This window comes from Gambusia affinis, linkage group LG19 (assembly GCF_019740435.1).
Source record: "Gambusia affinis linkage group LG19, SWU_Gaff_1.0, whole genome shotgun sequence".
Taxonomy (NCBI): domain Eukaryota; kingdom Metazoa; phylum Chordata; class Actinopteri; order Cyprinodontiformes; family Poeciliidae; genus Gambusia; species Gambusia affinis.
In genome coordinates, this window is record NC_057886.1 from 946,436 (window position 1) to 972,845 (window position 26,410).

General features: G+C 36.5%; 2 protein-coding genes across 4 annotated transcripts in view; one reads left to right on the forward strand and one right to left on the reverse strand.

The window, feature by feature from the left end:
• Window positions 1-13,294, forward strand: part of LOC122821260 (potassium voltage-gated channel subfamily C member 1-like) — a 58,970-nt gene extending 45,676 nt beyond the window's left edge. Inside the window, exon 5 of one of the 2 annotated variants that reach the window (XM_044099027.1) lies at window positions 23-2,585. In XM_044099027.1, the coding sequence (XP_043954962.1) occupies window positions 23-66 (44 nt within the window). In that variant the 3' untranslated portion in view covers window positions 67-2,585. Of the gene's footprint in view, window positions 1-22; window positions 2,586-5,219 lie in introns of those variants that run through there. The other variant, XM_044099028.1, reaches the window with a different exon arrangement.
• A 2,106-nt stretch (window positions 13,295-15,400) lies between these two features.
• Window positions 15,401-24,249, reverse strand: ube2z (ubiquitin-conjugating enzyme E2Z). Of its 2 annotated transcripts, none has more exons than XM_044099030.1 (7): window positions 23,387-24,249; window positions 21,800-21,872; window positions 21,160-21,347; window positions 20,467-20,578; window positions 18,825-18,937; window positions 18,629-18,716; window positions 15,401-16,292 (listed from the first exon to the last, which is right to left on the reverse strand). In XM_044099030.1, the coding sequence occupies exons 1-7, from the start codon at window positions 23,830-23,832 to the stop codon at window positions 16,110-16,112; spliced, it is 1,203 nt and encodes a 400-aa protein (XP_043954965.1). In that variant the 5' UTR covers window positions 23,833-24,249; the 3' UTR covers window positions 15,401-16,109. The 2 variants fall into 2 exon arrangements, with proteins under 2 accessions (XP_043954965.1, XP_043954964.1); XM_044099029.1 differs by having other exon boundaries at window positions 18,629-18,719.
• Window positions 24,250-26,410: the final 2,161 nt, after the last annotated feature.

The window sequence follows — 26,410 nt, forward strand, 5'->3', positions numbered from 1 at the left end:
TTTTTCGGCTGCGACTGCTTAGTCGGAGGCACCATGAATGGCTACTGGAGTGACAGTCCATGGTAGAAGAGCAGACGCCAAATGCCAGAAAAGAAGAACGGAACAACGAGGAGGAATATTGAAAAATGTCTGAGATTAAAAGGATTGCAGATTGTGCCCTGACCTGCATCTACCTCTCAACAAAGATGCATCCATATTTTTCAACCTGGATTTGTTTCTTTTGTTTTTTTAGTTTTAAAGAAAGACAACAAGAGAGAAATGTTTTCACGTTTACTTTGGCATCCATTAGGATTAATCTGTCTCAGCATCTTTGTCATAATTTTTCTCTATAAAGACTTCTAAAGGTTACGCTTTTTACACAAGATTGTTGTGCAGAAATTCTGCAACAGGCCATGAAGTAATGGTGATGGAGGGAAGCTGAGCTGCCCCGACTCCTGCTCTTACATTCATCACTCATGCTCTTATGCTGTTCTGGGAGCAAGAGAATAAGGTTTCATTAAATCAAACACTTAATTCCTTATGATTGAATAGACTTTATTAAGGCAGGCATCTGTGTTTGCTGGACATATGTATATATAACTCAAATTTAATGAAAACATAGTTTAAAAAGATAACATTTTCTTCCTTATTGACACCTGAGAACACAGTTTAGGATGATTTGATAAATACAGAGCTTGAATTTATTAAATAAGAGCTTTAATTAAATGCATTTAATATGTAGATCTTGAAAATCCAATTAAAGCTGCGGACTGAGATCAGAGCTGCATCTACAATATAACTTCAACTTGTGAAGAAAATGAGTTCATGTGATACAACCTAAAAGCTACAGACTCTTTTTCAGAGGACAGTTAAAAGTTAAAGGGCCTCTAGTTCAATAAATATTCCATTACAAAACATGGAACTACAAGCAGAAACAGGGACCCCCTGATCCTACATGCATTCAATAAAGTAACATCACAGCCAGTTGCATCATATGATTAAATAGGAGAAATTGTGCCAGAAAAAAAAGTTACTTTTTTATATGCATTGTATGTTATAGACATACATATACAATTCCCACTCTTCATTGTCTCCTTATGGTCAAATGTTCCTTATGACTGCATCAGTCACTTTACCTGAGGGTTCTGCTTGTCACAACACTGTAAATATGTAGACGATTTGCATGGTCTTCCAACGCAAGCAGCAAGTACAGATATGCGAATAATAACGTAAGAAAGCTTGGCATTTTAGTTTAAAACATAAGCAATGTATATAAAACATTTAAACTGCTGTAAGAGTGTGTGCGTCTGGACGCATACACATAGCATACATTGGCATGCAGAACAAAGCTACTGTTATAAACAGGAGGGGCTGAAATGATGCATGTTGGTGGGAACAGATGAACCTCGCTACTGTAATGGGGACGGGTGAGGGAGGGACAGATTATTTTTTCAGGAAGGGAAGGGGAGCCATTTCTAGTAACTGCTATGAAGCTGCTTTGTTATAGATGTTGAGATACTTCATTTTTTTTGCTTTTCTATTCAAGAGATGTTGAGAAAGCTATGTATTTTTCAGATATATGCAAGTAGAAGCAGAAGTTGAACTAATTCAATGAAACTAAAAAAAATATTTTTATCTCAACTCTTCTGCTGCAAGTGAAAAAAGAAAAATCTCTCTTTCCAAGACTGTTTCTCACCAAAGTTTCTGCATTCATAGTTTGGACACATTATTCTAACTGTTAGTCTGCAATGCCCTGGTGTCTGTGGTGTCACTTAAACTGCAGTGAGTTCAGAAGATAAAACCATCTGTAAGAAAAATTACATTTTTAATTATGTTAATGCAGAAAACACTGTGTGAGTGTATGATTGTTCACTACTATTTTGCCACAATTAGTTCATGTTCCAGAAGTGAGTATGTATAAGAGAGAAAATTTAACTAAGAAGACAAATATCTGAAATTCTGAAATGATTTCATTTAACATTAGAGTTTGTTGAGCTTCTTTTCATTACACTGTTTCCTTTTTTCCATTCATTGACAACTCAGGTATCTATTTTCCACTACTTTCCTTGGGATTCCTTTCTGCAATGTTTTTCAACTTAATGCATTGTATGTATAGAAAAAAGAGTGGAGAAGAAGAAATGAACTCTTTTGTGCATGTTTCTACCACATGCTCCGGTCACCTCGCTCCAAACTGCTATTTTACATTCACTATTCAACTATGTGTCCTGGCTCCTTGCTCCTTGTGACCTCCCCTAGACTTCACATCCCAAATAATAGAAGATCACTTTTGTGAGACATCAGCCATTTATGCACATTGTGCAATTACATAAAATGGCTAAATGAACTACTTTTTGCATATGAATAGAAAAAAACTGACTTAAAAGGGGATTTAACTGAGGAGGAGACAGGATAAGAAAATAAGCTGATGAAAAAAATAGAGTGAAATGTTATTGAAGAGGTAACGAGGTGTAAGTGCTTTAAATGATGTGTTCTGAGTAGTCTATCAACTGAGCAACATCGAAGAGAGGAGATGGAGAAGGAAAAGTTCTGGGCAAGACAGAAAAGTGTGATGAAATGATGGAGGACAGAAAGAAACAAAGGAAAATTCCCTTCATCATGTAAGAATGTGAACTCCACAGTTGTATTGTGCACTGTTTGTGTTGTTTGTCCTCACCCCGTGTTTGTGGTTGTGTATCGCTGTGACACTTTCTTTTCCGTTCATTTTGTTTTATGTTTCATAGTCCTTTTCTTTCCGACAGCCTCTGTTTGTTCCACATCAGGGCCAAACTGCCTTTCCAAACTCCACTTCCAGCTTTTTCCATCTCACACAGGTGCAGGGTGATTGATTGCAGAATGTCATATGAGCAAATACTAACTGCAACAAAATCAAAGTAATGATCACTGATGTGATGCAGCTAAAACTGTCTGTGACGTCTGAACAGGAATTGTGGGAAACACCAACAGAGGTTCACTACTGTTTGTTTATTTATTTATTTTAATTTCTTTTTTCTATACTTCAACCTGGTCCTGGTTGGCTGCAGTCCTCTGGTTTAAAAATTGAACTCTGACAATTTAACAATTTTATAGATTGAACTTTATTGCCAATTGCTATTTGTTTTATCAGAGAACTGCGCAGCCTCCTCAATGACTTCTGCATTTGAATTCTTGTTGTGGGTTATCCAGACGTAATCTGTGTCATAATCAAGCTTTGTTTATAGTGTACTTGCATGCTGGGTTTGCTGTGGGAGTGTCGTACTAATGTCTTTAATTTTACTGTACTGACACAAAGGATACACACACACACACACACACACAGACAACTTTTACATTGGAAACTACATACATAGAGAAATCAATTTCTTTCCTGCAATTTTGCACAAACTTAAGGGAATTATTTGAAAGCTGAATGCCTGTGGTAAAGTAAAAATGTCTTTCTATAATTTTTAGCATTGTAAATATCACAATGGACTCTTTGCCAGCAGCATCTTTGAAGACTAGCAGCCACTGACCTGTGGCTTGCATTTCATGTGATAATTCATTCAAATGAATGTAAAAATGTGGGAAAGTGTTACTGAATAAAGTAGATGTTGATAAAGATGTGAAACATCATTTTTGCAATAGTTGCATAATATCAGCCTGTAGAAAAGGAAGATTCCAACCTTTAATTACATTTATTGAAGGGAGGGAACTAATTGGGAGGGGATCCATATTCAGAAATAGTTAGTTTTAACATTTGGTTGAAACCAATTATTTATTATATATTTTCTGTGTAGAAACTGAAAGAAAGACCAAGAGGAAAAAATGAGTTTTACTTTCTCAAGAAAATACTGAATCCCTTAAAAATATGTTACATGACCTACTTGCTTATGAATTGATATTCTGGAACTCAGACACACACAAAAACAAGAGAACATACGTGAATGCGTTGACACTTATGTTGACACTTTTATCTTGCAGCAAAAGTAAGTTCTGCCTCGTTTACAAGTAGTTAAATAAATTTAAAATCAGTGTCAGCAAAAAAAGATAACTTTTAAAAAGACATGCTTATTTATATCAAGGCAAGGCGAGTTCATTTATAGCAACATTCATACACACTGGCAATCTGAGGAGGAGGAACCCAAACCACAGAGACTCCTCACTCTGTAAAAATGTTACTTCTCCTGTTTGGAAAGGGACATTTTACAAAGTATTACTGTGTCATTTGTTAATATAGGATCATTGTCACCACTAAATAAATGTACTCTTTTAAAAAGGTTGGATTCTTCTTTTTGGTGTTGAGATTATGCTGCTGCAATAAAAGATTCTAAATAAAATATTTTATTTTCATGCTTTTTCATGCATCTTCATCAGGTGTGCCAGTAAATTTGTCTACGTCTGTATATAGCAAGCAAACAAATCTAATTTAGTATTGATGCTTTTGGCAAAAAGACTTGCATGTTATGTGGTTTCATACTGGGTGTTAGTTAAACAGCTGAGGAAATAAGACAGTAAATGTCTTTACGTGAGGGTGGATAAAATAATTGCAGTGTTGCTCACTGATTCTCCTAAATCCCCTGTTTTTGGCTCTCTGGTCTAAATGACAGTTGACCATCTTGCCAGTCATTAACTGTGGATTTAGGATTAGAAGGAGTCATAGGAACATTGATTGGTGAAGGCTGCACCAGCTGCTTCAAACATCCTAAATCTGGCAGGTAGAACGGAGGCATTTAGGCATTTAGTTTCATTTGCTCTCTGTGACTCAAGGCCAATTAGAGATTTTGGTTTCTATCCTCCTGTGTGCTTTTTGTTCCAATAGATATGAAACCTTAGGAAAACATAGCTTCAACATTGCTGACCAATGCTCCTGACAGTGCCCTACTTTTAAAATAAATTGCTGTTATTAGTCACAATCTGTTTGATTTTACTAAAGGCTGGTGTTGCCAACTCAACCACTTTAAGACACCAAGTTAGTGAAAACAAACCAAAACATTATTTTACCCACCTGCAACATCACTGGTGATCTGACCTGACCTTTCTTTACACCAGACCTGAATGGTATTCATTCTGTGCAAAAATACAAGAAACAATAAAATGTATTAAATCATTTATATAAAAAATATTAACTATTAGACTTTTGACCTATCAATGATTACCCATCCACAAATATGGCAATGTGAACCATAGTCTGGTGATTGAAGGATCAAGCATTATTGCTCATAATCTTTGGATGCTGACTGATTTTCTCTTATCCTTCTTTGCAGTGCTGAGCTTCTAACTCAACCACCACTTTCTCATCATGAAGAGGACAACAGTAAATATCTCAAGTGCTGCTGTTCGACTTTTTCCCTAATATTTTCAGTGCAGAAATTGAAAAATGATCAAGAGGAACTGAGTATTACTTTCTCACTACTTCCATTATTATATTCTACAGAAAAGAGGTATGAGCCCCTCAAATCCTTCCACCATTTTTGAAGCAGATGAAGCACAGAAGAAGCTTCACAAATGAATATCGTGAGAGTTGGATCTGGAGGTCACTATTTCCACAGCTCCATGTAATTATTGCTTTACAGATGACATATTTTGTTTGAAGGAACTCCAGTTTTGGTTTCTGTAGCTGTTAGATCAGTTCAGCTCTACTGAGGACGATAAAAGATGAACTAAGCTTCCTACTGCTCCACTCACACTGATCTGTACTCAGCTACTGGACCTACAAGAAAACACTGAAGTCTAGTAGATTTCAGAAAATACAAGCCATCTCTCCAATCTTGCAGTGCATTTTGAATGTCTTCTTGACACGTCCCTAAAGTCCTAATGCTGTTCATTTTCACCAACTTTGACCGAATTTAACCAAAGACAGACACTTGGATGGACAAATCAGATGGTACAAGCAGGAGCTTACTCAAATTCTCATGACAAGCAAGACTCTTTCACTGAGGATTACGACTTAACTGGATAATTTTTCCTTTTTTTCAACATTATGATATCTTTCCATGCCACCTCCACTTCCTTCTCTGCAGCTCAGCTTTGAAGCTGCTCCTCATCTCCAGAAAATGTTGCATGGCATGAATTGAAACAATTTAAAACAGGAAAATGCAATCAGAGGAATGAACAAAATCCAGAGAATAGGTCAGTGGGTGAAATATTATATATTTTTCCACTTAGTAATTTTAGAAAAAAAATGCATATTTTGCCTTGAACCCCACGACTTGCTGTTAAAATAATAAGAAAAAAACAACATATCCTACTGAAAACAGCACTTTGGAGACATAATGAATGAAGAAGCACTTCTGTGTCCTGTTTTTCTTTTTCTTTTTTTTTTCAAATGAAGAGGAACAAAGATCCTGCAGACCATGCTCCTCCCAGAATGTGAAAGAAGATAAACTTAAAGACAGCAGGTTGTCAGCAATATTAGAACATCTCTGCTAAGCTATTCTAGGAACAGAAATGACAATGACTTTTCAAGACATTGTTTACCAGCATGAATATTTTGCATGACTCCTGCAAGCCACTCTGATCTCTCCTTATGAATAATAATTCTAAAAATTTAAGTGTGTTTACTTTAAACTGTGTTTAAATACCACAGACTGTATTGACAAAACATTCATTTTTGGATGTAGTACTATCCCTATGCTCAAAAAACTTCTGTGCTTGCTACAAAAAAGATAGCTACATCATACATGGAAACTTTTTTAAAAATGCAAGTATGTGTTCTGGTATATTAGAACATTCTAGTACATTCTTCTGTTACTCATATTATTTCCAATATGGTTGCTTTTTTACTTCCTCCCCACAGCAGTTCTTCCAATTTTCTTCTTGTAGCTTTTACTCAAACTTTGAACTATACAATGGCAGCTGTGTGTGCCTGTGCCAGTAACCGGATGCAAACATTATTTTAAACTAAACTGTGCTATCACTGTTTCTGAGAATCTGAGCTGAAAGTGTCTGCTGTCCCTTTATGTGGATCTTCCTGTCTGACCCTGGTATCTATGGTATTAACCTGTTCCATGCATTTCCAAAGGGATTTTTCCCTCCACAGCTTTTCTGTTTATTTGACTTTATGATACATCTTTGTCAGGAACTGGGATTAATAACTTGAGAAAAATAATAACAATAATATATGTTATGCAAGTTGCATAAAAAAAGAACAAATTAACAAATTAAGAACAAATACACAAATGTGGGGAATATTTTGGGCAAATCTTTGTCACAAAGCTGGCATAGTATCAACTTTTGAAACTTCTTGTTCAAATACCTTTCCAGCCCTTCAGTTTTACTGCTGAAGTACTCCTGGCCAAAACAGTCACCTTCTGAATCTAACTAAGCAAAAAGGTATGAGCCTTCTGTTGGAAGATTAGTGCATAGGCAGTTATGTTTCAGCTGGCAACAAGTTATTTAACCCCAACTGGTGCAATGAGTTGCTTCTCATTTCAACCTGGAGAGACTCACACAGAGAAAAACAGCAATTAGGAAGTTTTATTGACTTAAATGATTTAAAGTTCCTTGGCACTCGGACCCTGGCAGAAAATATTGTGCTGTGAATTGCGATAAGCTTGGATGAGCATTAGCAATGATGATTCAAGACGTCTTCCCCCAGGGCCTGTACACTGGAGGTTGGAGAAAGGAAAGTAGCCCGAAGGAGCCAGGAGCAGAGAGGTGGAGAAGGGGTGAAGGTGGGCTGAGCACAACTGGAAAGCAGATGGTATCATGGATGAAGATTCTTATAAATGGATGAGTGAATGATGATTGGCTATGACAGGGCATGGTCCGATGCTAATAGGCTGTGGTGTATTACACCCCAGCCTATTGGTGTAATAGGCTGCGTATTACAGCCTATTACACAGGGGGATGACCTGTGTCATCCACCTGTGATTGGATGGCACAGTGATTGGATGGCAGCCTATTGGTGTAATAGGCTGCCTATTACAGCCTATCAGGGGGATGACCTGTGTCATCCACCTGTGATTGGATGACACAGGTGAGGCTGTAGAGTTTTCCTGGTTGAATTTTCATCTAGTCTTCATGTCTTAAACAACCACATCTAAAGACACATATTGTGGCCGTGGAAAAGATGTCAGTCTGTTTGAGAAGAGTCAAATCATTGGTATGCATCAAGCAGAGGAAACATCTAAGGAGATTGCAGAAACTACTGAAACTGGATCAGTAACTGTCCAACACATTATTAAAAACTGGAAGGATAATGGAGACCAATTGTCTTCAAGGAAAAAAAGTGGATGGTAAGAAATCCTGAATGATTGTGATCGGTGATCATGTAAATGTTTTGGTGAAATGAAATCGAAGAAAAACAGTAGAACTCCAGTCTATGTTTTATAGTGAAAGTAAAAACATCTCCACACGCAGAATGTAAAGGGAAGTCAAGGGCCTGGGACTGAACAGCTCTATAACCTTAAGAAAACCACTGATCAGGGAAGCTAACTGGAAAAAGGCTTCAATCTGCTGGGAGCAGAAAGATTGGACTCTGGAGCAAAAGAAGAAGGTCATGTGGTCTGATGAGTCCAGATTTACCCAGAGTTCCACAGTGATGGGTGCAGCAGAGTAAGAAGAGAGACAGGTGAAGTGGTTACCCATCATGCCTAATGATTACTGTACAAGCCTGTGGGGGCTGTGCTATGATCTGGAGTTCCTGCAGTTGGTCAGGTCCAGGTTCAGCAACAGCATGCGGCATATTCCAAGATGGTAATGCCAGGATTTATGGGGGTTGAATTGTGAAAGACTAGTTCAGGGAGCATGAGACATCATTTTCACACATAGATTGACCACAACATAGTCCAGACATTAAGCCCATTCAGATGTGCTGGAAAAGGCTTTGCACAGTGGTCAGACTCTGTGATCATCAATGCAAGATCTTTTTGAAATTGGATGAAATTAAACCTTGTCACATTCCAGAATTTTTTTGGCCAGGCAATGTATAGACTAGGGTCATTGACTTGTCTAGATATCCATACATACAAATGAAAAAAAAAAAACTTTAAAAATGAACTCACGGTTTTTAGTTACAGAATGATCCAATAAACAGAAATGAATCTCCCAACATTCAGAGAAACTCCTTTATTTATTGTCAAACAAGCAGTCCTATTGCAGTAAGGTTTCCATTCAAATTCAGATCCTGCTCTTAGGTTTTCCCTGAAAAGGCATGAATTTCCTCAAGCTATGTATAACTTACACAAGTGTATCATAAATTCATTTTGGAAATAAGCAACAAGTCTGAAAACAGCAAAAGATTTGTGTAATGAAGTCAACTGAAGAAGCTTAAAATTGTCTGTGTGCAAACATAAACTGTCAGGAACTGGGAGTGAAGGAAGTGAAATGTTTTAGAGGAAGTGGAAGATTCTTATATGAATATTCTTCACTAGAGTGGAAACCAATTGATTTGTTTTCATCTTGTTAAAAAGACAACAGTATGTTTTTCTGAAATGAGCTGGGTCTGTGAGCTGCTAATTCACACAAGTACAGCAATTAATAAGAAAAGAAATGGTGCATAACAAGAGAGGCAGAAATGTTGAGTAAAAACAAAACAAAAAAAACTTGATAAGTTGAAAGAATATTGATTTGGCCAACTACCCACAGCATTTCATCAACCTTTTGAATAGACTGAGAAATTTATTTTTGCAGTTATTTGATACTCTAATTTCACCTGAAGATTTGTATAATATATATGTTCTGTATGGTGTAGTGTTTGGTTTGTCTGGGGGTGCTGTGTGTGAGCTGTTCTGGAGTTGTGACAGCAAATTTATGGGAAACTTTAAAGTGAAATAGTCAACAATGAGGGTGCAGGTCTATTCATTTCTTTGCCTTTGTATAATGTGGACTTTTAGTCCTTTCATATAAGGACGGGGTATCTATCACAGGACATTTCATACTATGCATTCTTGTCTACCCATCATGGGACTATTATTCACATCAACTTTAGTCACCAATGGTTTCAAGTCATTGATGGTTTCAATACATTCAGATAAATGTGAAATTCTCTTTATAATTCACCAGAACATTTAACTACCTAGAAGTATAACCTGATACCCGACGGTTGTGTAAATGAAATGGTGTGCTGAGTGGTATGTTAGGGGACTGAGTTGGGACAAAATGGCAGCTCAAGTGTATGAATTGAGGTATAAATTGGCAAAGGAGCCTGAAAATCGTCTCAGTATTCAGTTTTTTTTTCTCCTTGTTCTTTTATCATGTGCATGCATTTTATTTTGCACCAGATAAACTTTTAAAACATTTTACCTAAATTTTCCTCCCCAGCATCTTGCTTTCCTCTAAGGAAGTTAAGTAAATAATGATTAAAAATCTCTCGACAGTAATACATAAGAAATCATGTTAAATATTTCTTTGCTAAGGGCTATAGAAGTCTTTCTAGAATTCTAGTACTTTTGGTAAACCTGCTACAAAAGTATTTCCTAATGTTTTGCAATGAAAATTTATACAAAATCTTCGCTTAAAATATTTAAATCAGGGTTGATTTTGGTTGGGTAAGTACTAAGAAAACACTTAGTCATTTGTGTCCTTTGTGTATTTGAATAATTGGAAACTTGCTCATGCCTCTGCAAGCAAGATGAAACATTGAGTTTCAGAAAGACACTGAAATGATTCACGTTTGGAAACTGGAGTTTCATGAAGGTTTGCAAACTTTAAACTATGTCATATCTGATAAACATAAACTATAACATTTACTTGACTTGCAACAAGTCTAACTAAATGAAGTGATAAAAGACTGCTTTTGCTGTTATTTTATTTTTGCTGTTATATTTGCATATTTCTTTGTATTATGTGGAGGGTTATAACAAATGGTATATTAACTAAATCAACAGAGAACAACTCTCAGGAATATTTTGTATAAAAATCAGACATAAAATGTGAAATATTATGATGCTTCTGTATATATTTTCAAGATCATTGATGCTAACTTCAGATGAATATTCTGATTATTTCAAACTGTTGATCTGGATCTGTCCAACTTTACTTGAAGTCTTGAGGTAAATATTTCAGTCGAAGCTGTATCAAGCTGCCCCTTCAGACAATGTGCTTCACCTTCGAAAGGATCTAAAAGGAAGTTCCAACCTCTTATGTTAAATTTATCAAGTGAATGTCTTCATCTCACAATATTGTTCTGTATTTGCTTCAAGCAGAAAAACATCTGAACATCAGTGACATCATTTTGTTGCATGTAATTTTAAAACTGTGATCACAAATAGAACAATAAGTGCATCTATAATGACTTTGAAACAAAAGCATGCACTGAACATACTTAAAAGCCTATGCAAGAACTAAGTTTAGCTTTTGGTTATTGCTTTCCAAGAAACACCTGGTCATGTGTCACAAATGTCTTGATCAGTTCAGTAAGGTGGAGGAATTTCAGATTGTAGTGACTTACTAGTGCAACCCTACCTTCATTTGTTGTTTTTTGTCAAAAAAATGTTCAAAATTTCAGAAAATGAAATTTTCTGAAACTTAGTTTTAAAAAGAGCCTCACCATCTGCCGTATCAGGGGATGTAAAAAGGAAGACAAATTTCAGAAGAGCAAGATTGTTTACAAGATTCCCATCATGCATCTGTTTTGTCCAATTTTGATTTAGAAATTTATGCTCAATGTATAAGACCTATTTGTGTTTTGTTTTATTTTTGTTAAAATGTGTGTTTGTGCAAAAACATTTGAATTTATTTTTCAGGAAGTAACCTTTGGGTTGAATTAGCTAAGCCATGAGCTTTTACTTTTAGCTAACCTATATGTTTGATTATCATTATTTTAATGGAAAAACATTTAAATCACTGTAAAGTATTTTTTATAGGTTATTCCTCAGTTCAAGTGAATTTATCTTTTGTTTGGTTTTCTGAAGAAATGCAGTGAAGCTGTCCAATACTGTTTGTGACTCATGCAAGCTCTCTGACATCCTGATAACAATCTAATATATTAAATGATCACTGTTCATTTAGACTCAGAATTTCCAAATCACGGGTCTGTTATTATTGTTCATTCAATATACCTGTGATAAAATGGACTTTTAGTTTTAAAAATTGGAATGAGTTCCAGCAGTAATCTCTCTTCTATATGACTTCAAAACTTTTGACCTCATCCCCTTCATGTCTCCATCTCTTGCTCCTGAGCCATAAGTCGTTATATTTGACCTAGTTGTTTTCTACAAACTGTTTTAGATTCATTCCAAATGCATGTGCAGGACACCGACTAAACTGACCTTAATGTAAATGTTCTTTTGAAAGGAAGTCTTTCCTCTGCTAATAAAAAAGTCCTCTTCTTCTTTTCAGTTTCAGAGGAGAAAGCAATTTTATGGATTAACAAGAGTACACAGTGTCAGAGTAAAGTGTGCAAATGGATTGAGCTTCACAAATTTTGTGAAAATCTTAACAGCAGATTGAAATGGAGCAGATGAATGTCTCAGTTTTCAGCAGTGCTTTAAGTGGAACAAAAAACATGCTTTTAGGTAGATCTGTCTATTCACATATAAATCACAGGTATTATTATACAGAAATGAGAAAGAAACAAATTTCAAAGTGTCATGGAGCCACTTTTATTAACTTAAAGCCTCATGGTGATAACATGGACATAAAAAAATAAAGTTATAAAATACAAGCTTCTTAAAGACATAAATAAGTGAAAGACTTGAGTTTTTACTGTTACAGGGCATATAAAACCTATACTACTAAAGGAAAAACTACGACTCATTTAACATTTCCAAAATTCCCGTTCCACTGTGGGGTAACATTTAAAAGTGCTTTTACTGCGTACTGATGCATACCAGCCCACTTAAAGCACTGACCTGTCATGGTATTTTTTTTACCCACTTCCTCCTCCTTGTTTTTACAGCAATCCTGTTATAATTTTTAAATCAACGATAAATTGTATGTTTGCCATGTTGATTTTGTGATCACAATAAAGAGACAGAAAATAAATGACCTTAATGATGAGAGGCTTCCTTCAACTTATGAATGAGTTTATGCAATAAAGATGCTGAATCTGAGTATATTGTCAAAACACTCGAGAGAGAAAAAGTACAAAGTATCTTCCACTGTACACAATGTATTTTGATTGAATGTCATGCCTGGTATTTACATTTTCTATTTTTAAACATGTAAAAATGAATACAAGTGTTGAAAAGAGACTTATAAAAAAAAAGCTATGCTGTAAAAGAAAACACCAAGTTCTGACTGAATGCTGATTTACTTGATCAATTACCCTTTTAAAGAATAGGATGAATAAAAGAACTTAAGACTATTATATAAAAAAAATGTTTGGAAAAAAGTAACACATTCAGTTGAATGAGAAACTTCAGACAACAAATAAAAATATGACTAAGAAATTTTATTTATTTGTTGTGTGCTTTTTTTTCTTATTTATATAGTATTATAACCTCTTCATGTCACTGAACTCTAGCATCATGTCACCCACCAGTTTCACCCAGCATGATGAGCTTAGCTGCACGTCTTCTCTTTCATTACCCACTTTCCTGTCTAACTTATTTCAAATAAAGGCTGTCTGAGTAAAAACTAATGAAAGAGAGGTCCTTTACTAGTTTATTTCTATAAGATATTCTGGTGAACATTTACAACATAGAAGCAATGAAGTGGTTGTATAGGTGCTGAACATAAAATGTTTTACATCTTATGTTGTACTTATCATGTAGTTCAACATAAGAACCAAATTGTTCACAAAGCACATGTGCTGTGAGAAAAGTATTTTTTTATAATTCAAAGTTTTGCGAGGAAACGTGTCCCCTGGAGGGGGGAACCACATGGACCGTCCATTTGTGCGCGCAATCTATCCCTATTTTATTTGTCTGCCTGCACAGAGTCGGGAGGAACGCAAGAACTACTTTTGGAGCCGGTTCCCCGTTTTACAACCGAGACGTCTTTCGTTTGGCTTTCCGCCTATTTTTGGGCGTCGAAAATGCTAAATCCGCGCATTGAAACCCTAAAGGTTTCTCTGAGATTATTTAAAATCTTCCTACAACTTTAGAACCTGCTTCCGAACCAAAAACCTGCGGTTGTCGTACTTTTTCCGACAACGCGGAGTTCTTAACCTTTCCAAGACCGACACAAGATTTTTTTCCTAAATTGCATAGATTCAGATTTTTGTTTTAATTGAAACAGGTTTCACCGGAGCACATAAACACAACTTTCTTTAAGGGGAGTGGGTTAGTGACCCAGACTCGGAGGACTTGAAAACAAATTTGTCAGGCTGATCAGGAATCTGCAGTCAGAAAAAAACCTCCATGTCACTTCTGACACCAACTTGTTAAGGAAATAAATCTTACCTAAGGTGAAACACTGAGTCAATCAAGAACGAATCAAAAAGCATTTTGAGTATTATTTTATTAAGAAACTAAGCAAAGAAAACGAGCAATGACTCCACTGGTTATTCCAGGGAAGTGAAGAAAAGATGAAAGTACAAAGCTTTTCATATCCACCAGCCCTCTTACAAAGAGGGGGGGAAAAGGGAGCATCCCACCAGTTTCAGTTTATGTCACATCTCTGGTATTTGCACCTGCAGACTGCAACCCTGGACGGTTCAAATCCAGTTCAGAAATACCATTTATCATGTTTCCAGCGAGCTGCCTCCAACATGAAGGGTGCTTTATAGCTAAAATTGATTGATTGATTGCTTGATTGACTGAAACAAAACAAAGTTTTGTAATAACATTGTAAAACCTGTTTATGTATTAAAAACATCAATTTCTTTAAAACGCAAGTAAGGCCAGAAATCTAGTGTTGCGTGAAAATTACATCCAGAGTAATTCATTTATTTCCAATAGTCATAACACAGTATGAATAAAAGGCTGTGCCAAAATTATTCTGAAATATTTTCTTTAGTTTCTTTTCCAAGTCAGAAAAAGAATCCCGAGTTATGATCTGAGAACAAAAACACACAATGGTCCTCTCGACTTTTGGGATTAAAGCAGTCATTTTATTGGCCAAAGCATTTTGCTGACGTGGAAAAGGGCAGTGAGCATCTTTCCTTTCAAGCCCAATGATGACGGTGCATTTTCAGCAAATTACAACTCTGAGCAGACAGACATACATGATGGTACTGAAATGCAAATGCTGTTTCTATTTTTAAATAATGTCCATCACTGGTGAGGACTTATCTTTTTAATTATTGATTTTACACTTTTAAGAATGTGAAGACATTAAACAAAAGTCACTATTATTGTGTTATACTGCCTTAAACCGAACTGAAGTGTTACTTGGAGTGTTCCTTTTTGATTTTGGACCCTCGTCTTTACCATCGATGGACGTAGCTGAACAACTGAACTGCTGGTTTGTATATCAGTAGCAACAAACAAACAAAACAATAGACAAGAACAACTAATTCTGCACTCTGTACTCACCAGTTGTTTTTGCACAGCACTGAGGAAAAAAGTAATACCAAATGTATGTGATGGAAAAAGGAGTCCAATTAAGATTCAAACAGTTTCATTATATATCTGATAGTAAATTCTTTTATGATTTATTGACAACAGTCAGTCCCAAAAATCGAATCTGAAATTTTTTTGTAATACACTGGAACACTTGTTGGAACAAATACAGATGTTTTTCTGCAATCTTGTTGTCCACTGACTTCGATTCACCCAGAGGAGAAAAGGCACATCACTTAATTAGCCAACAGGGTTACTTTCTGTCTTCCTCTGCTAACAAGATCTTTCTTCACAAAAAATAATAAAAAAACAAACAAACCAAGGCTCCCATGAAGGAGTGCCTGATTTCTGCTCCAGCTTATTCAAGCAATAATGGACTTTCTAATCACCATGACTCTCTTCTTACTTGGAGAAATAATTTGAAGTTGGGTTTTACGGTTTTATTGTTTTGTTTTTTTATCCAAGTAAAACAAAGAAAAGTTAACCAATTATCTGCAAAGGTTGAACAAACAAACCTGGTAAAACCAGTCCCCATTAAACTAGCAGGAAGCAGTGGGTGAACAACAGGACCATGGAACCGTTCCCTCAGCCCACAGTGGGAGAATCATTTAGCTATAAGCCCTGGATTCATCTTGGCTGGTGAAGCCATAGACAATAACATCCCATCATAATACGTGATGTTCCTCCACACAAATCAACAAGTTAAAAAGAAAAACAAGCAAAACAAGAACTAAAGTTCTGATCAGTTCAAAGCCAGCCGAAGACTCAGGGCTGGGAGCTGCCCTGGCTGTCCAGGTCCGTTTCGGAAGAACTGGTGTCTGAGTCCGAGTTGTTGTCGTTCCGGTTATCGTCTGCCAGGCTTTTTTCCCGTATTCGTCTGTGAGTGGCGCCGAGGCGAGCCAGCAGGCTGTGGTAATCGAAACAGCCACGCTTCTCACCAAACGGGTCCTGGGAAAATTGTCACATTAGTTCATCTGTGGTAAGCCTCAACAGGAAAATTTTGTTAACAAACAGGGAACAAAACCCAAATCATCCCCCAACAATTCACCAGAAAAAAGTTGCATCTCTTTGTCTTTCATATTTGATATTTGCATCTTCTTTTGTTAAGTATTTAAAACTGTCCTATGACTGTGGTGCCTTAACTAGAGGTGCACTGATTTATCGACCGGCCGATCTATCAGCATCGATTTCCTTCATTTTTGGAAATTGGTGATTGACCGATAATTAAATGTGAAGCTGATCTTATCCACTGATTTTATCTTCCTCAGCAAAGGTGTAAAAATTAACCACTGTCCTCTTTAGCTCTGCTGTTAGGTTTGACTGTTAGACCTGCATGTGTGAAGTTAACAATAGTTAATCCAACTCCAGTGTATACTTTTCACTATCCACAGGGAAAGTGGACACTTTCTCCAATTCACAATTATGCATACAGTGGAACCTCTTAATGCCAACTACTAAGGCAAACTGACGGCATGAAAGGTATAAGCATTTCAGGTGATGTGCACAGGGTGGCGCTAAATGCAGATGATGTGCTGGTATAAGTGGACCAAACACATCACTGCCTATGTTATTTTTGAGTTTGAGCAACTTTGGTAACAATACAGGACATAAATTGAATGTGAATAAAACGCAGACATTGACATTTGATTATAAACCTTAAAATTTTTGTTTGCTGAACTAAAACCTAAATGGGACCAGACCGTATTGAAATACCTTGGTGTTCTAATGCCCAAAGATGCAACCACTATGGTTAAGTGTAATCATGAGGATCTCCTGACTTAAATTAGATTGGATATACAACAATAGGTTGAGCTCATGCCACCCTCTTCATGAGCTTAACTTAACAAATTAAATCTGTGAAAATGAACCTGTTACCAATATTTATCCTCTTGTTCCAAACCCTCATTTCTACCAAGAAATGACAAAAAAGCAATTTATAGAGATGGATACAATGCTCTCCAGATTTATATGGCTACAAAAATGCTGAGAATTAGATCTAAAACACTACAACTCTCAAAAGAATTAGGGGAAGTGAACATACTGCATCTAAAGAACTATTCCTATTCACAAATTAAACCTCTGATAAACCGATGTAATAAAAACTATAACTACGTTCGATGGAAGGACATTGAACTAGCTCTTATACAGAATCCTCTTCTACAGGTAACGGTGGGGAATAAAGATTTAGAACAGATTCATTTCAAAACTGAAAGAAATTGAATAAAACTCCATTTATAAACCTTGTCAGAAGTTAAATAACAACATAAACTACACAATAACCTGAGAATTATAAGATGGTGTGTCTATGACCCTGATTTTAACCCCAATCAAACAAATACTAGATACCCTAAATGATTGTTTAAAAGTATAACAATACATTTCTCAATAATAGACCTTTATTTGATAAAGGTCAAATAAAAGATTTTCAAACACTTACAACAAGTTGTAACTTATAGAAACAGGGTTTCTGTAGATATCTATAGGTACGTCAAGATCTCAACCAGGAAGTTATGAGACATAAGGAGCAGGAACAATGGTTCATGAAATATTAATGGCATGTCAGGCAAAATCAAAAAGTGTACTATGTCATGGCTATATGACGGACTAGTGATGTTAAAATTCTTAATCATGTTTATTAACACTCAAAATGAGAAAAGGAAAGTAAAATGAAAAACACAGAAGAGAGACGCAGTTATTGCATGACAGTGTAGAAATGTACAAACTTATATTCATGGACAAAGTTTAATTGGAAATGCTTGCTTAGAATTTTTAGAACACTGAAACTGAAAATCCTTGTACTGGGAAGAGCCTCAGTGCTGGAGGCAATGTGGAAACACAGAACCCAACCACCGGCATATTTTGGGCTGTACAGTAAATAAGAGATTATTATATAGAAATGCACAAACATATTGAAAATATTTTTAAAATAAGAATACCTTTCAAATTCCACACCTTTACTCTGGGTAGAACAGTATTTTTACCTGACAATATAAAATATTTGTATCAAATAAATAAAAAATAAACTGTCACCAGATGCTGGCTCCTTCCTGAATTTCCTTATGGTTATGTACAAAACATTATGTCTTTTCAGAATAGCATTTTTTGTTCCTACTTTGTGCTTTAGATCTGTTTTAATTTTTCTTGTAAATAGAAATTTTAAAGAGAAGGAATTTTGTAACCGATCGTAGACTGGACCTGTGACCTTGAGGTGATAAGCCGTTGTCATAGTCTCAATGTTTCAGATATAAAGATTTTTTAAAAAGTTCAAAATAAAACAGATTTACCTGCATGTTCTGACCCTGCAGATGCAGCCTCTCTTTGCAGACTCCTTCATAGAAGTCGTAGTATTCTAGGAAGGACTTCTCCATCACGCTGCTAAACATCACATGCAAAACATTCCACGTTACGCCAAACAGAAAGAAAAGAAGACGGTAAATGCGGCATACATAAAATCCTTAATGAGAGTGTGTGTTTTCTCACCTCAGAGCATCAGGACAGGGAACTTTTCCTTCCAGCATGTCACATACAGCCACCCTCATTGTCTCATGGCGGATACACTCGTTGTAATTCTTACTGTCCCCTGGGTGGCGCTCCTGTAGGACACACAGTTCAAAAACTTTCTGTGGAGCCTCTGATTACTGACATGAAGCACTCCTGAGATCTTTGCTCTATTAGCACATATAGTGAATGCAATCACTCACTTCACCAAGGCAACCGGCTTCTGGCTTGCTCTGTTTTCAGATAATTTTCACATTTTGGCATTATTGCTAGCAGAAAATGCAGAGTAGAGGCATAAAGCAACAGAGCAGCTTCCTGCTCGGATAAAGGCCAATAGCCATATGAAATGCTTTTTCTACTCACAGTGAATGAGATCAGAAAAACTTGCTCCTTAAATGCCAGTCAACTAAAACAAATATTCACTGGGGCGCTTATTAAAAACCCAACAGGCTGGACACTGGAAGACTTGGTCTATACATGTGCCAGGTAAATTAAATCTCCCCGTTTGTTCCTCTGTACCCATCAAAGAGATGTGCAGTGCAGCAGATTTAGCTGCTCATGGGGCCCTGAGCAGAATTTGATCTAGGGGCCTGGTTTCTGCTAAGAACACAAGCACCAATAAAAGTGTTCCAACATAGATTTAATGGGATCTGGGAGAGGGGCATTAGTTTAATTAGCCAACCTTAAAAGCAATCAGAGGTCATTGTAATTAACTTACAATGATTCCTCTGATTTACAACTAGAGGAAATCAGAGGATTTCCACCAGTATATACTTATTTTTGTTTATGTTTGTGAATAAAAATAATTACTCAAACAAAAAGAATGAACTCACAGCATCATATTGTAGCTATGATAACAATACAATATAACTATGGAGACTGTTATTTGCACTTTTAAGAAGTAAACTTGTTAGCTCCTGAAACTCTTTATTTTAAATGTTAATCAATTTTAAATATTTTAAGTTATCTCTGCTGAAACCACTAATTTAACAGCATTGTCATTCTGAATAAACCAATGTAAAATTTCTATATGTGTGGTCTGGGTTAAAATGTTTACGGGAGCCTTCATCACTAAATTAGATCATTTTGTGATCAGTTTTATATTGTGTTTATAGATCCACTGGCTGATTACCTAATTGGGATTTAACAAATGTGCAAAAACTGTAAGTTCATTGCAGTAGTATTTTTTGGTTTGTTGTTTTGAAAAATCTATAATTGTATGCTTCAGTTTTAAGAATAATGTCTTCCAGTTACATAAATACCCAGTAACACTTTTATATTTCCTGTAAACTTAACATTTTTTAATACAAAACGCGGTGGATTGAATCAATGCCCAGACCTCTGGGCTTAGCAAGTTTTCTTGGGGGAAACACTGAACTTTTAAAATCCAATGCTGCCAAGATTTTTAATGACGTGAACAAGCTAATGCAAGAACAAACTAACTCGTGTGATTTTACTTTCATTTCTTATATAATGGGAAAAACGCAACTGTGAAATTGTGTTTTTTCAACCTTAGCAGAATATAGACAAAGAGCTGCACACATTTGTGATGGAAACGCTCAGCTTTGGGTTGCTGCTGTTGTCACAGCTGCATGGTGTTAGCAGCCCTGCTAGGAGGCGCTACCTGCTCGAAGCCGGGCTCATTGTGATAGGGGTTCTCCGTCATCAGGGACTGGATGGATATGAGGACAGATGATATGCTCTGTGCTGGACTCCATGCTGGGCCAGTCCACGTCCTACACACACACACACACACAACAGCACAACTAATTTACATACAATCATTACTGGAATACTTTCTATTTATAGCCAAAAAATAAACATGACATATCCACTGTTCTGGTATTACCCTTTTTTTTAAATAATTATTTCATTTTAAGACTTCCAAAAAAAAACCCAGTGACCTCCAACCACATTAATATATTTACTAAACAAATAAAAAGTACATCACAAAAACTCCCCAAACACATAAAAATATATTCAGATCACTGAAATCTAAAGGGAATGAGCTTTTCTTTATCATGTCTGTTATTCTGAGCTATTTTGAGATAACATAAATTTTTAAAGGTAGTTCATCTTACCCAGGCAAAATCTGTTTGTTTTTCTGCTTGTGGGAATACTTTAGATTACTTAAAAACATGACTCCATGTTTTTAAGTAGCTAATGTGATCAGAGACTACAAAGTTAAGCAGAAAATGTGTATCATCCCAGAATTTTCCCATTTATCACAGGTGCATGTAGCAACACAACAAATGGGCTTAAATTTCAGGATTCTAAGACAGTGAAAAAGCACACAAAGCCAGAAAGGCAGACTCACCCTAGGATGCTGAGGCACACCTTGCCGTTGCGGTAGAAGTTGGGGTTAAAACGCACTGTGTTTTGTCCGGTTGTGATGAGCTTCACCCGGGGTGGATGGATGGGATAGTCAGGGGGACAGCGGAACAAGAAAAGGAAGAAGCCGCCCTCATACGGTGTGTCGAACGGTCCTGTGATCAGAGCGTGGATCTAAAATGTGAAAGATAATTATGAAACACAGGAAAGATTTTAATAGACTGGTAAAAAGGAAAAAGAGGGAGCCCATACATCAAACTCATGTATGGGCTGCTAAATGTGCTAATGGCAGAAAAACAATTTATTGTTTCAAGAAAATAGTTTGTCCCCTTTCATCAGTGACTATGCTAACTAGCCTGACCTGTCATGGTAGCTCTGTTGTGGGAAAACTAGCTGTAGAGTAGCAGAGAGAAATGGTTAGGAGTTGAGTAGCACATACATCAGGATGATTGACAGGACTAAGACCCTCCTCCTGACTGACTGGAGAGGAATAACCACAGAGTGCCATTATTAAAATGTCCCAGAATGAAAACAGGAACATAAGGAGAACGCTAAAAAAAGGAAAGGAAGGGATCTGGTTTAAGTGGGGAACGTTTCCCACATGGTGATTGGTCTGTGTTCATTACCTTGGTCATGTCTTGAGGATCCGGAACAACAAACATCCCAGGGGGGGGTTCCTTGTATATGGACATAATATCCCTGCAATGAAAGAACATACAAACTAACATACATTTACCATACAAACTAATAAAGACTGCCGGTTCTATTAGTGATCTGTCAAATACTGTTTAAGTTCTTTGAAGTGCTATGACTCCAGCATAACCATACCTAAGATTTATCTGGTCTCTCAGATGTTTATTCCACTTTTCTACACTCATGTGTCAAGAACTTCAGTGTAAAGTCTGACAGAGATTTTAAATTTGATAAGTTAGCAGGGTTTTTATTTTATTTTTTTTTTTATCAAATTTACAGTCAAGATGAAAGACTAGCTCCTTCTCAGTGATCTGGAGAGGGATCAAGGCCCTTGTATCATCATGGCTGGATTATTGTAATCCACCTGGTTCACCAGAAATTAATATGTCATCTGACTGCAATTAGTGCAGTGCAGCAGCCATTCTTCTCATTGGTCAGCAGAAGTGTGACCACATATCACCAATAACTTCAATGGCTTCCACTCTGCCAGGTGTAGATGGTGAAATCCCTCCTGATATTCAGCATCAGAAATAACCTCAGATGGACAATTCATGGCTTAATTATGAATAGATGTTAAACAGTAATTGTATTGCTATACACATCTACATCCATCATTATAAAATAATTGTGTTGTACTGTAAGCTATTAATATTGCATGATTTCTAGCAAATATTTAAAAGAACAAAGTCATCTTCAAGTCCTGAAACAAAAGTCTGATCTTTTCTTTCCCAACTACTTCATTCTGTTTCTCCTGGGTCTAATGCCTGGATCACTCACATTGAAAATGTGCAGGTTTTCTGTATGTCTATAGAGTAGGCTAGAAAGTAAAAGATTTTTGAAAATGAATACAAAACTATTAAATGGAATTGTATAGTCCCCTGGCATTCCTCCTCCTTATAATATGCATGTTATAAAATCTTGAGCATCCAGTTAAATATAGCAATAAGGAAATAATTCCAAGTAGACATTTTATAAATTTATACAGAAGAAATCATCTGAAATTAATTACAGTAAGATGGCGTAAAATTCATTTCTTCGTTTTAATCGACTTTGTTTTTCCTTTTTTTGTTTTGAGGGCAAAGCTCAGGTTTTGCTTTCACTTTCTGCTGAAGCTGAAAAAGTGCAGCTGCTTTTTCGTTGCTTTCAGTACCTAGGAAGTCTGCTTAGCGTTCATTTTAAAACAAAGTGTTGAAATGGTAGAAGAAATTAAAATAAAATATGTCAACTTATTAGAAATGTGTGAGCGTCAGTTATAGCTGGAGCAGGCGGCATTATTTATTAGGGTACAGAGGCGGGACTAAGTATATATTCAATTCGTTAAACCAAGCTGTAAAATAATCATGAATTACTTGGTATAACGTCGTCGAATGCAATTTTAATTAATAGTTTAGTAACAACACTTTGAAGGAAGTTTTCTAACTTTATACGGCTCCGTTCCTAGTCTAGGCCTTATTACATGTTAGAAGGAAAAAAGCTGTTTACAGTAAACCATACAAACAGTCCAATTACTCTTTATTTACCTCTTTATCCTCAAAATGCATTGCTGGGATGCCTTCTCGTTGTCCCAGTCTGCACTAAGAGTCGGGTCCCAGGAGGTGGCGTGGATTTGGGACAAGAGGCCCCCTCCTGCCAACCCAGCCACCCCCAGGCCGACACCGGACAGGGGTGAGGACGTGTGTACGATCGGGGACACGGCCACAACAGGTATCGAAGAGCCGGAGGTAAACGTGTTCCCAAACCCGGTGGCAGCGGACATTGGGGACACTACAGCGGTCAGGCCACCCAGCGCCGCTGTAGTCGGAGAAGGAGAGGCCGAGTTCGGGCTAAGGTGCGCACCGCTCGCTGCAGGATGTTCTCCCGGCAAAGAGTTGGCTAAAGTGGGCAGCGGGAAGGCACTGCTACCTTGTCCGGGAACGCCTAAGTCATGGGAACTGCCGCTGTACTCTTCTCCAAAGCTGTCCGCCATAGCTTACGAGCTAGCAAGCTAGATAAATCTGGTGTGCACTAACTTGTATTGAAACTTGTAAGCCTCATTGACTCTTGGGTAAGAAGTTCCCTTTACCTTTCTATTTACCAGCTCAATCACAGAACAAGGCGGCTTGAGGCGAGTCCAGTGAACAAGGAAATTCTTCCCAAGACATAGTGGCTGTCCCTCGTTAGCTTAAATATATATTTTTACCAACCCTCAATAAAGTGTTCCGTTTTAATCTGAATTCAAACGGTCTTCTCGCGATCACAATGACATCTGTTCTTCCGCTAGATGTTATCGGTGTAATTATATGTGTTTCTGTTGCGAAAAAAGCTTTAAAATGATCAAATCACTATCATAACGAAGCATATCGCAACTCCAGGAACATCTCATCGTCATCTCTACTGGAAATGAGGAAACTTGAAATATCCGGTGAGGATTTTCAAAGTAAAGCTCCTGTTTGGGGCATTTTTTTCAATGACCACTTCAAAACCATGACAATAATTTCTTATCATAAAGCCGGAGCTGCAATGGTTTAATAAGTAGCATAATTTCAGTAAGAATTCAGTAAGAATTGAAAACAAATAGTTGCATCACTCTACACATGCTGTATCTACTTTTAAGACTGTGCTAAAAACATTAATTTACACAGGTGCATTATTCTGAAATAGTGCATGGACGAGACTAATCCAGAAGGTGGTGGTAATGGTTCACGGCAGAATCGCGGTAAACTATTTCCGGTTCACTGGGACGGAGTGTGAGGGTGTGAACAACAGGGGTGGCATTTTGATCATTTTTAATATTAGTGAGTGCTTCAAAAATAACTATCTATTCTTTGTTGATATTATTATAAACAAATCTCCCCCAACCCCCAAAAACGTGGTTAGCTTCCCTTATGACCTATATTGTCAAAATCAATTTTTAATCATTAACAATCTGGCGGCTCAGACTCTAGACATTTTGTAAAACAGTCTGGGTCTTTCCAATGTGAGCACACATTTACATATAGTAAATAGCATGAACTATGTCGTCCTTAGCTGTCCTGATTAATACCTGAAGAAAATATGAGGTAGAAATCTTAACATTTTGAAACCACTAATATTGAAAGACCAACATTTTTGTAATATCTAATAAACACTGATCAGACAACAAGGCCTATATCAAAAGTTATTAATGATGACAAGAACAGACAACAGCAGCACTGACCAATGACAAGGACCAAGGACTTAAACTAAGCATGGACCCATGACTTTTTTCAATCACAGAAGTTAAAAACGTTCATACAACTCCATGAACCAACAACAGGGGGCAATCGCATCAAAAATCAACTGCAAGGCATTCACTGTTTTTCTGCAGATGAATTGAAAGGTGGCAGTGAATAATAACCATGACACAGCTACAGACATAATGCAACTTCTGCATATGTAGCAAACACATATGCAACATAGACATATGCATCATCTACATGGAGCATTGACATATCCATAAATAATTAAGACCATAGACATCAACCAAAGACACATAGCAACATCATAGACCAACAACTTCTGCACTTTTGACTTCTACTTATTTTTGATATAAATGGAATCCCAAAGTTCGATAAAAAGCTGTCTGTTAATCTTAGCAACTAGCCCATGATGGCTCTAGGATGGCTATTGTTTCATTGGGGTCTAGTTAGTTCCAGTATTTATGTACATTTTATCATGGTATGTTGCTTTGTTATCTTCTAAACTGTTGTATGTTGTTAAAGACCCGTCTGGGAATGTGCATAGCATGTAGCTAAGGTTATAAATGTGTTCTGTATTTGTTTATATTTAACACTTATCGACATGCAAATAATCAATAAAGGGCTCCTTATTCACTTGACCCCCAAAGAGTACAGCAGGTTCTCTAAATGGAAAATAATATATGGGAGGCTATTTTAACATAAAATTAATTTAATCATTCTTATGTTCCAGATTGGTTTATGAGTTGTGGCATGTCTTTTTAACATAAAATAGGTTTTGTCTGACTATCCATAATTACATTCCAGATACCTAAAAATACAGATACAAGACACACCTATACTTTAAATATCCAGAATGGTAATTTAAGATGTCTACAATTACATTCAGATAGTACGAATAATAATTCAACATATCTTCAATTTCATTTTGACAAGTCGAATTATCAAAAGATGTCTTAAATGAGATCGCCTGATTTATCACCTGAAATGTCACACATCTTTAATTGCAATTTATGAAACCTCTAAAGTAAGTATGACTAGTCAAAACTATATGTTAGCATTTTATGCAAAACTCTACCTGTCTGCAGAATTTTGCATAAAATTGTTAGAATGGAGAAAAAGCTCAACTTTAAGGAATATGCGGAGAACTTAAACTTGACGACTGCTTAAAAAAATCTGTGAAGAATTTTCTATTTATTTACTTGTGATAAACACAATGCACTTAAAAAAGGCTCCAAAAATTTAGAAATGCTTCTGTCAACCCATTCTCAAATTCAAAATAGTGCAATTTCAAAAATAATTTTTCATATCTTTTTCTTTTTCATTGCTTACTTGAAATTTCAAAATGCC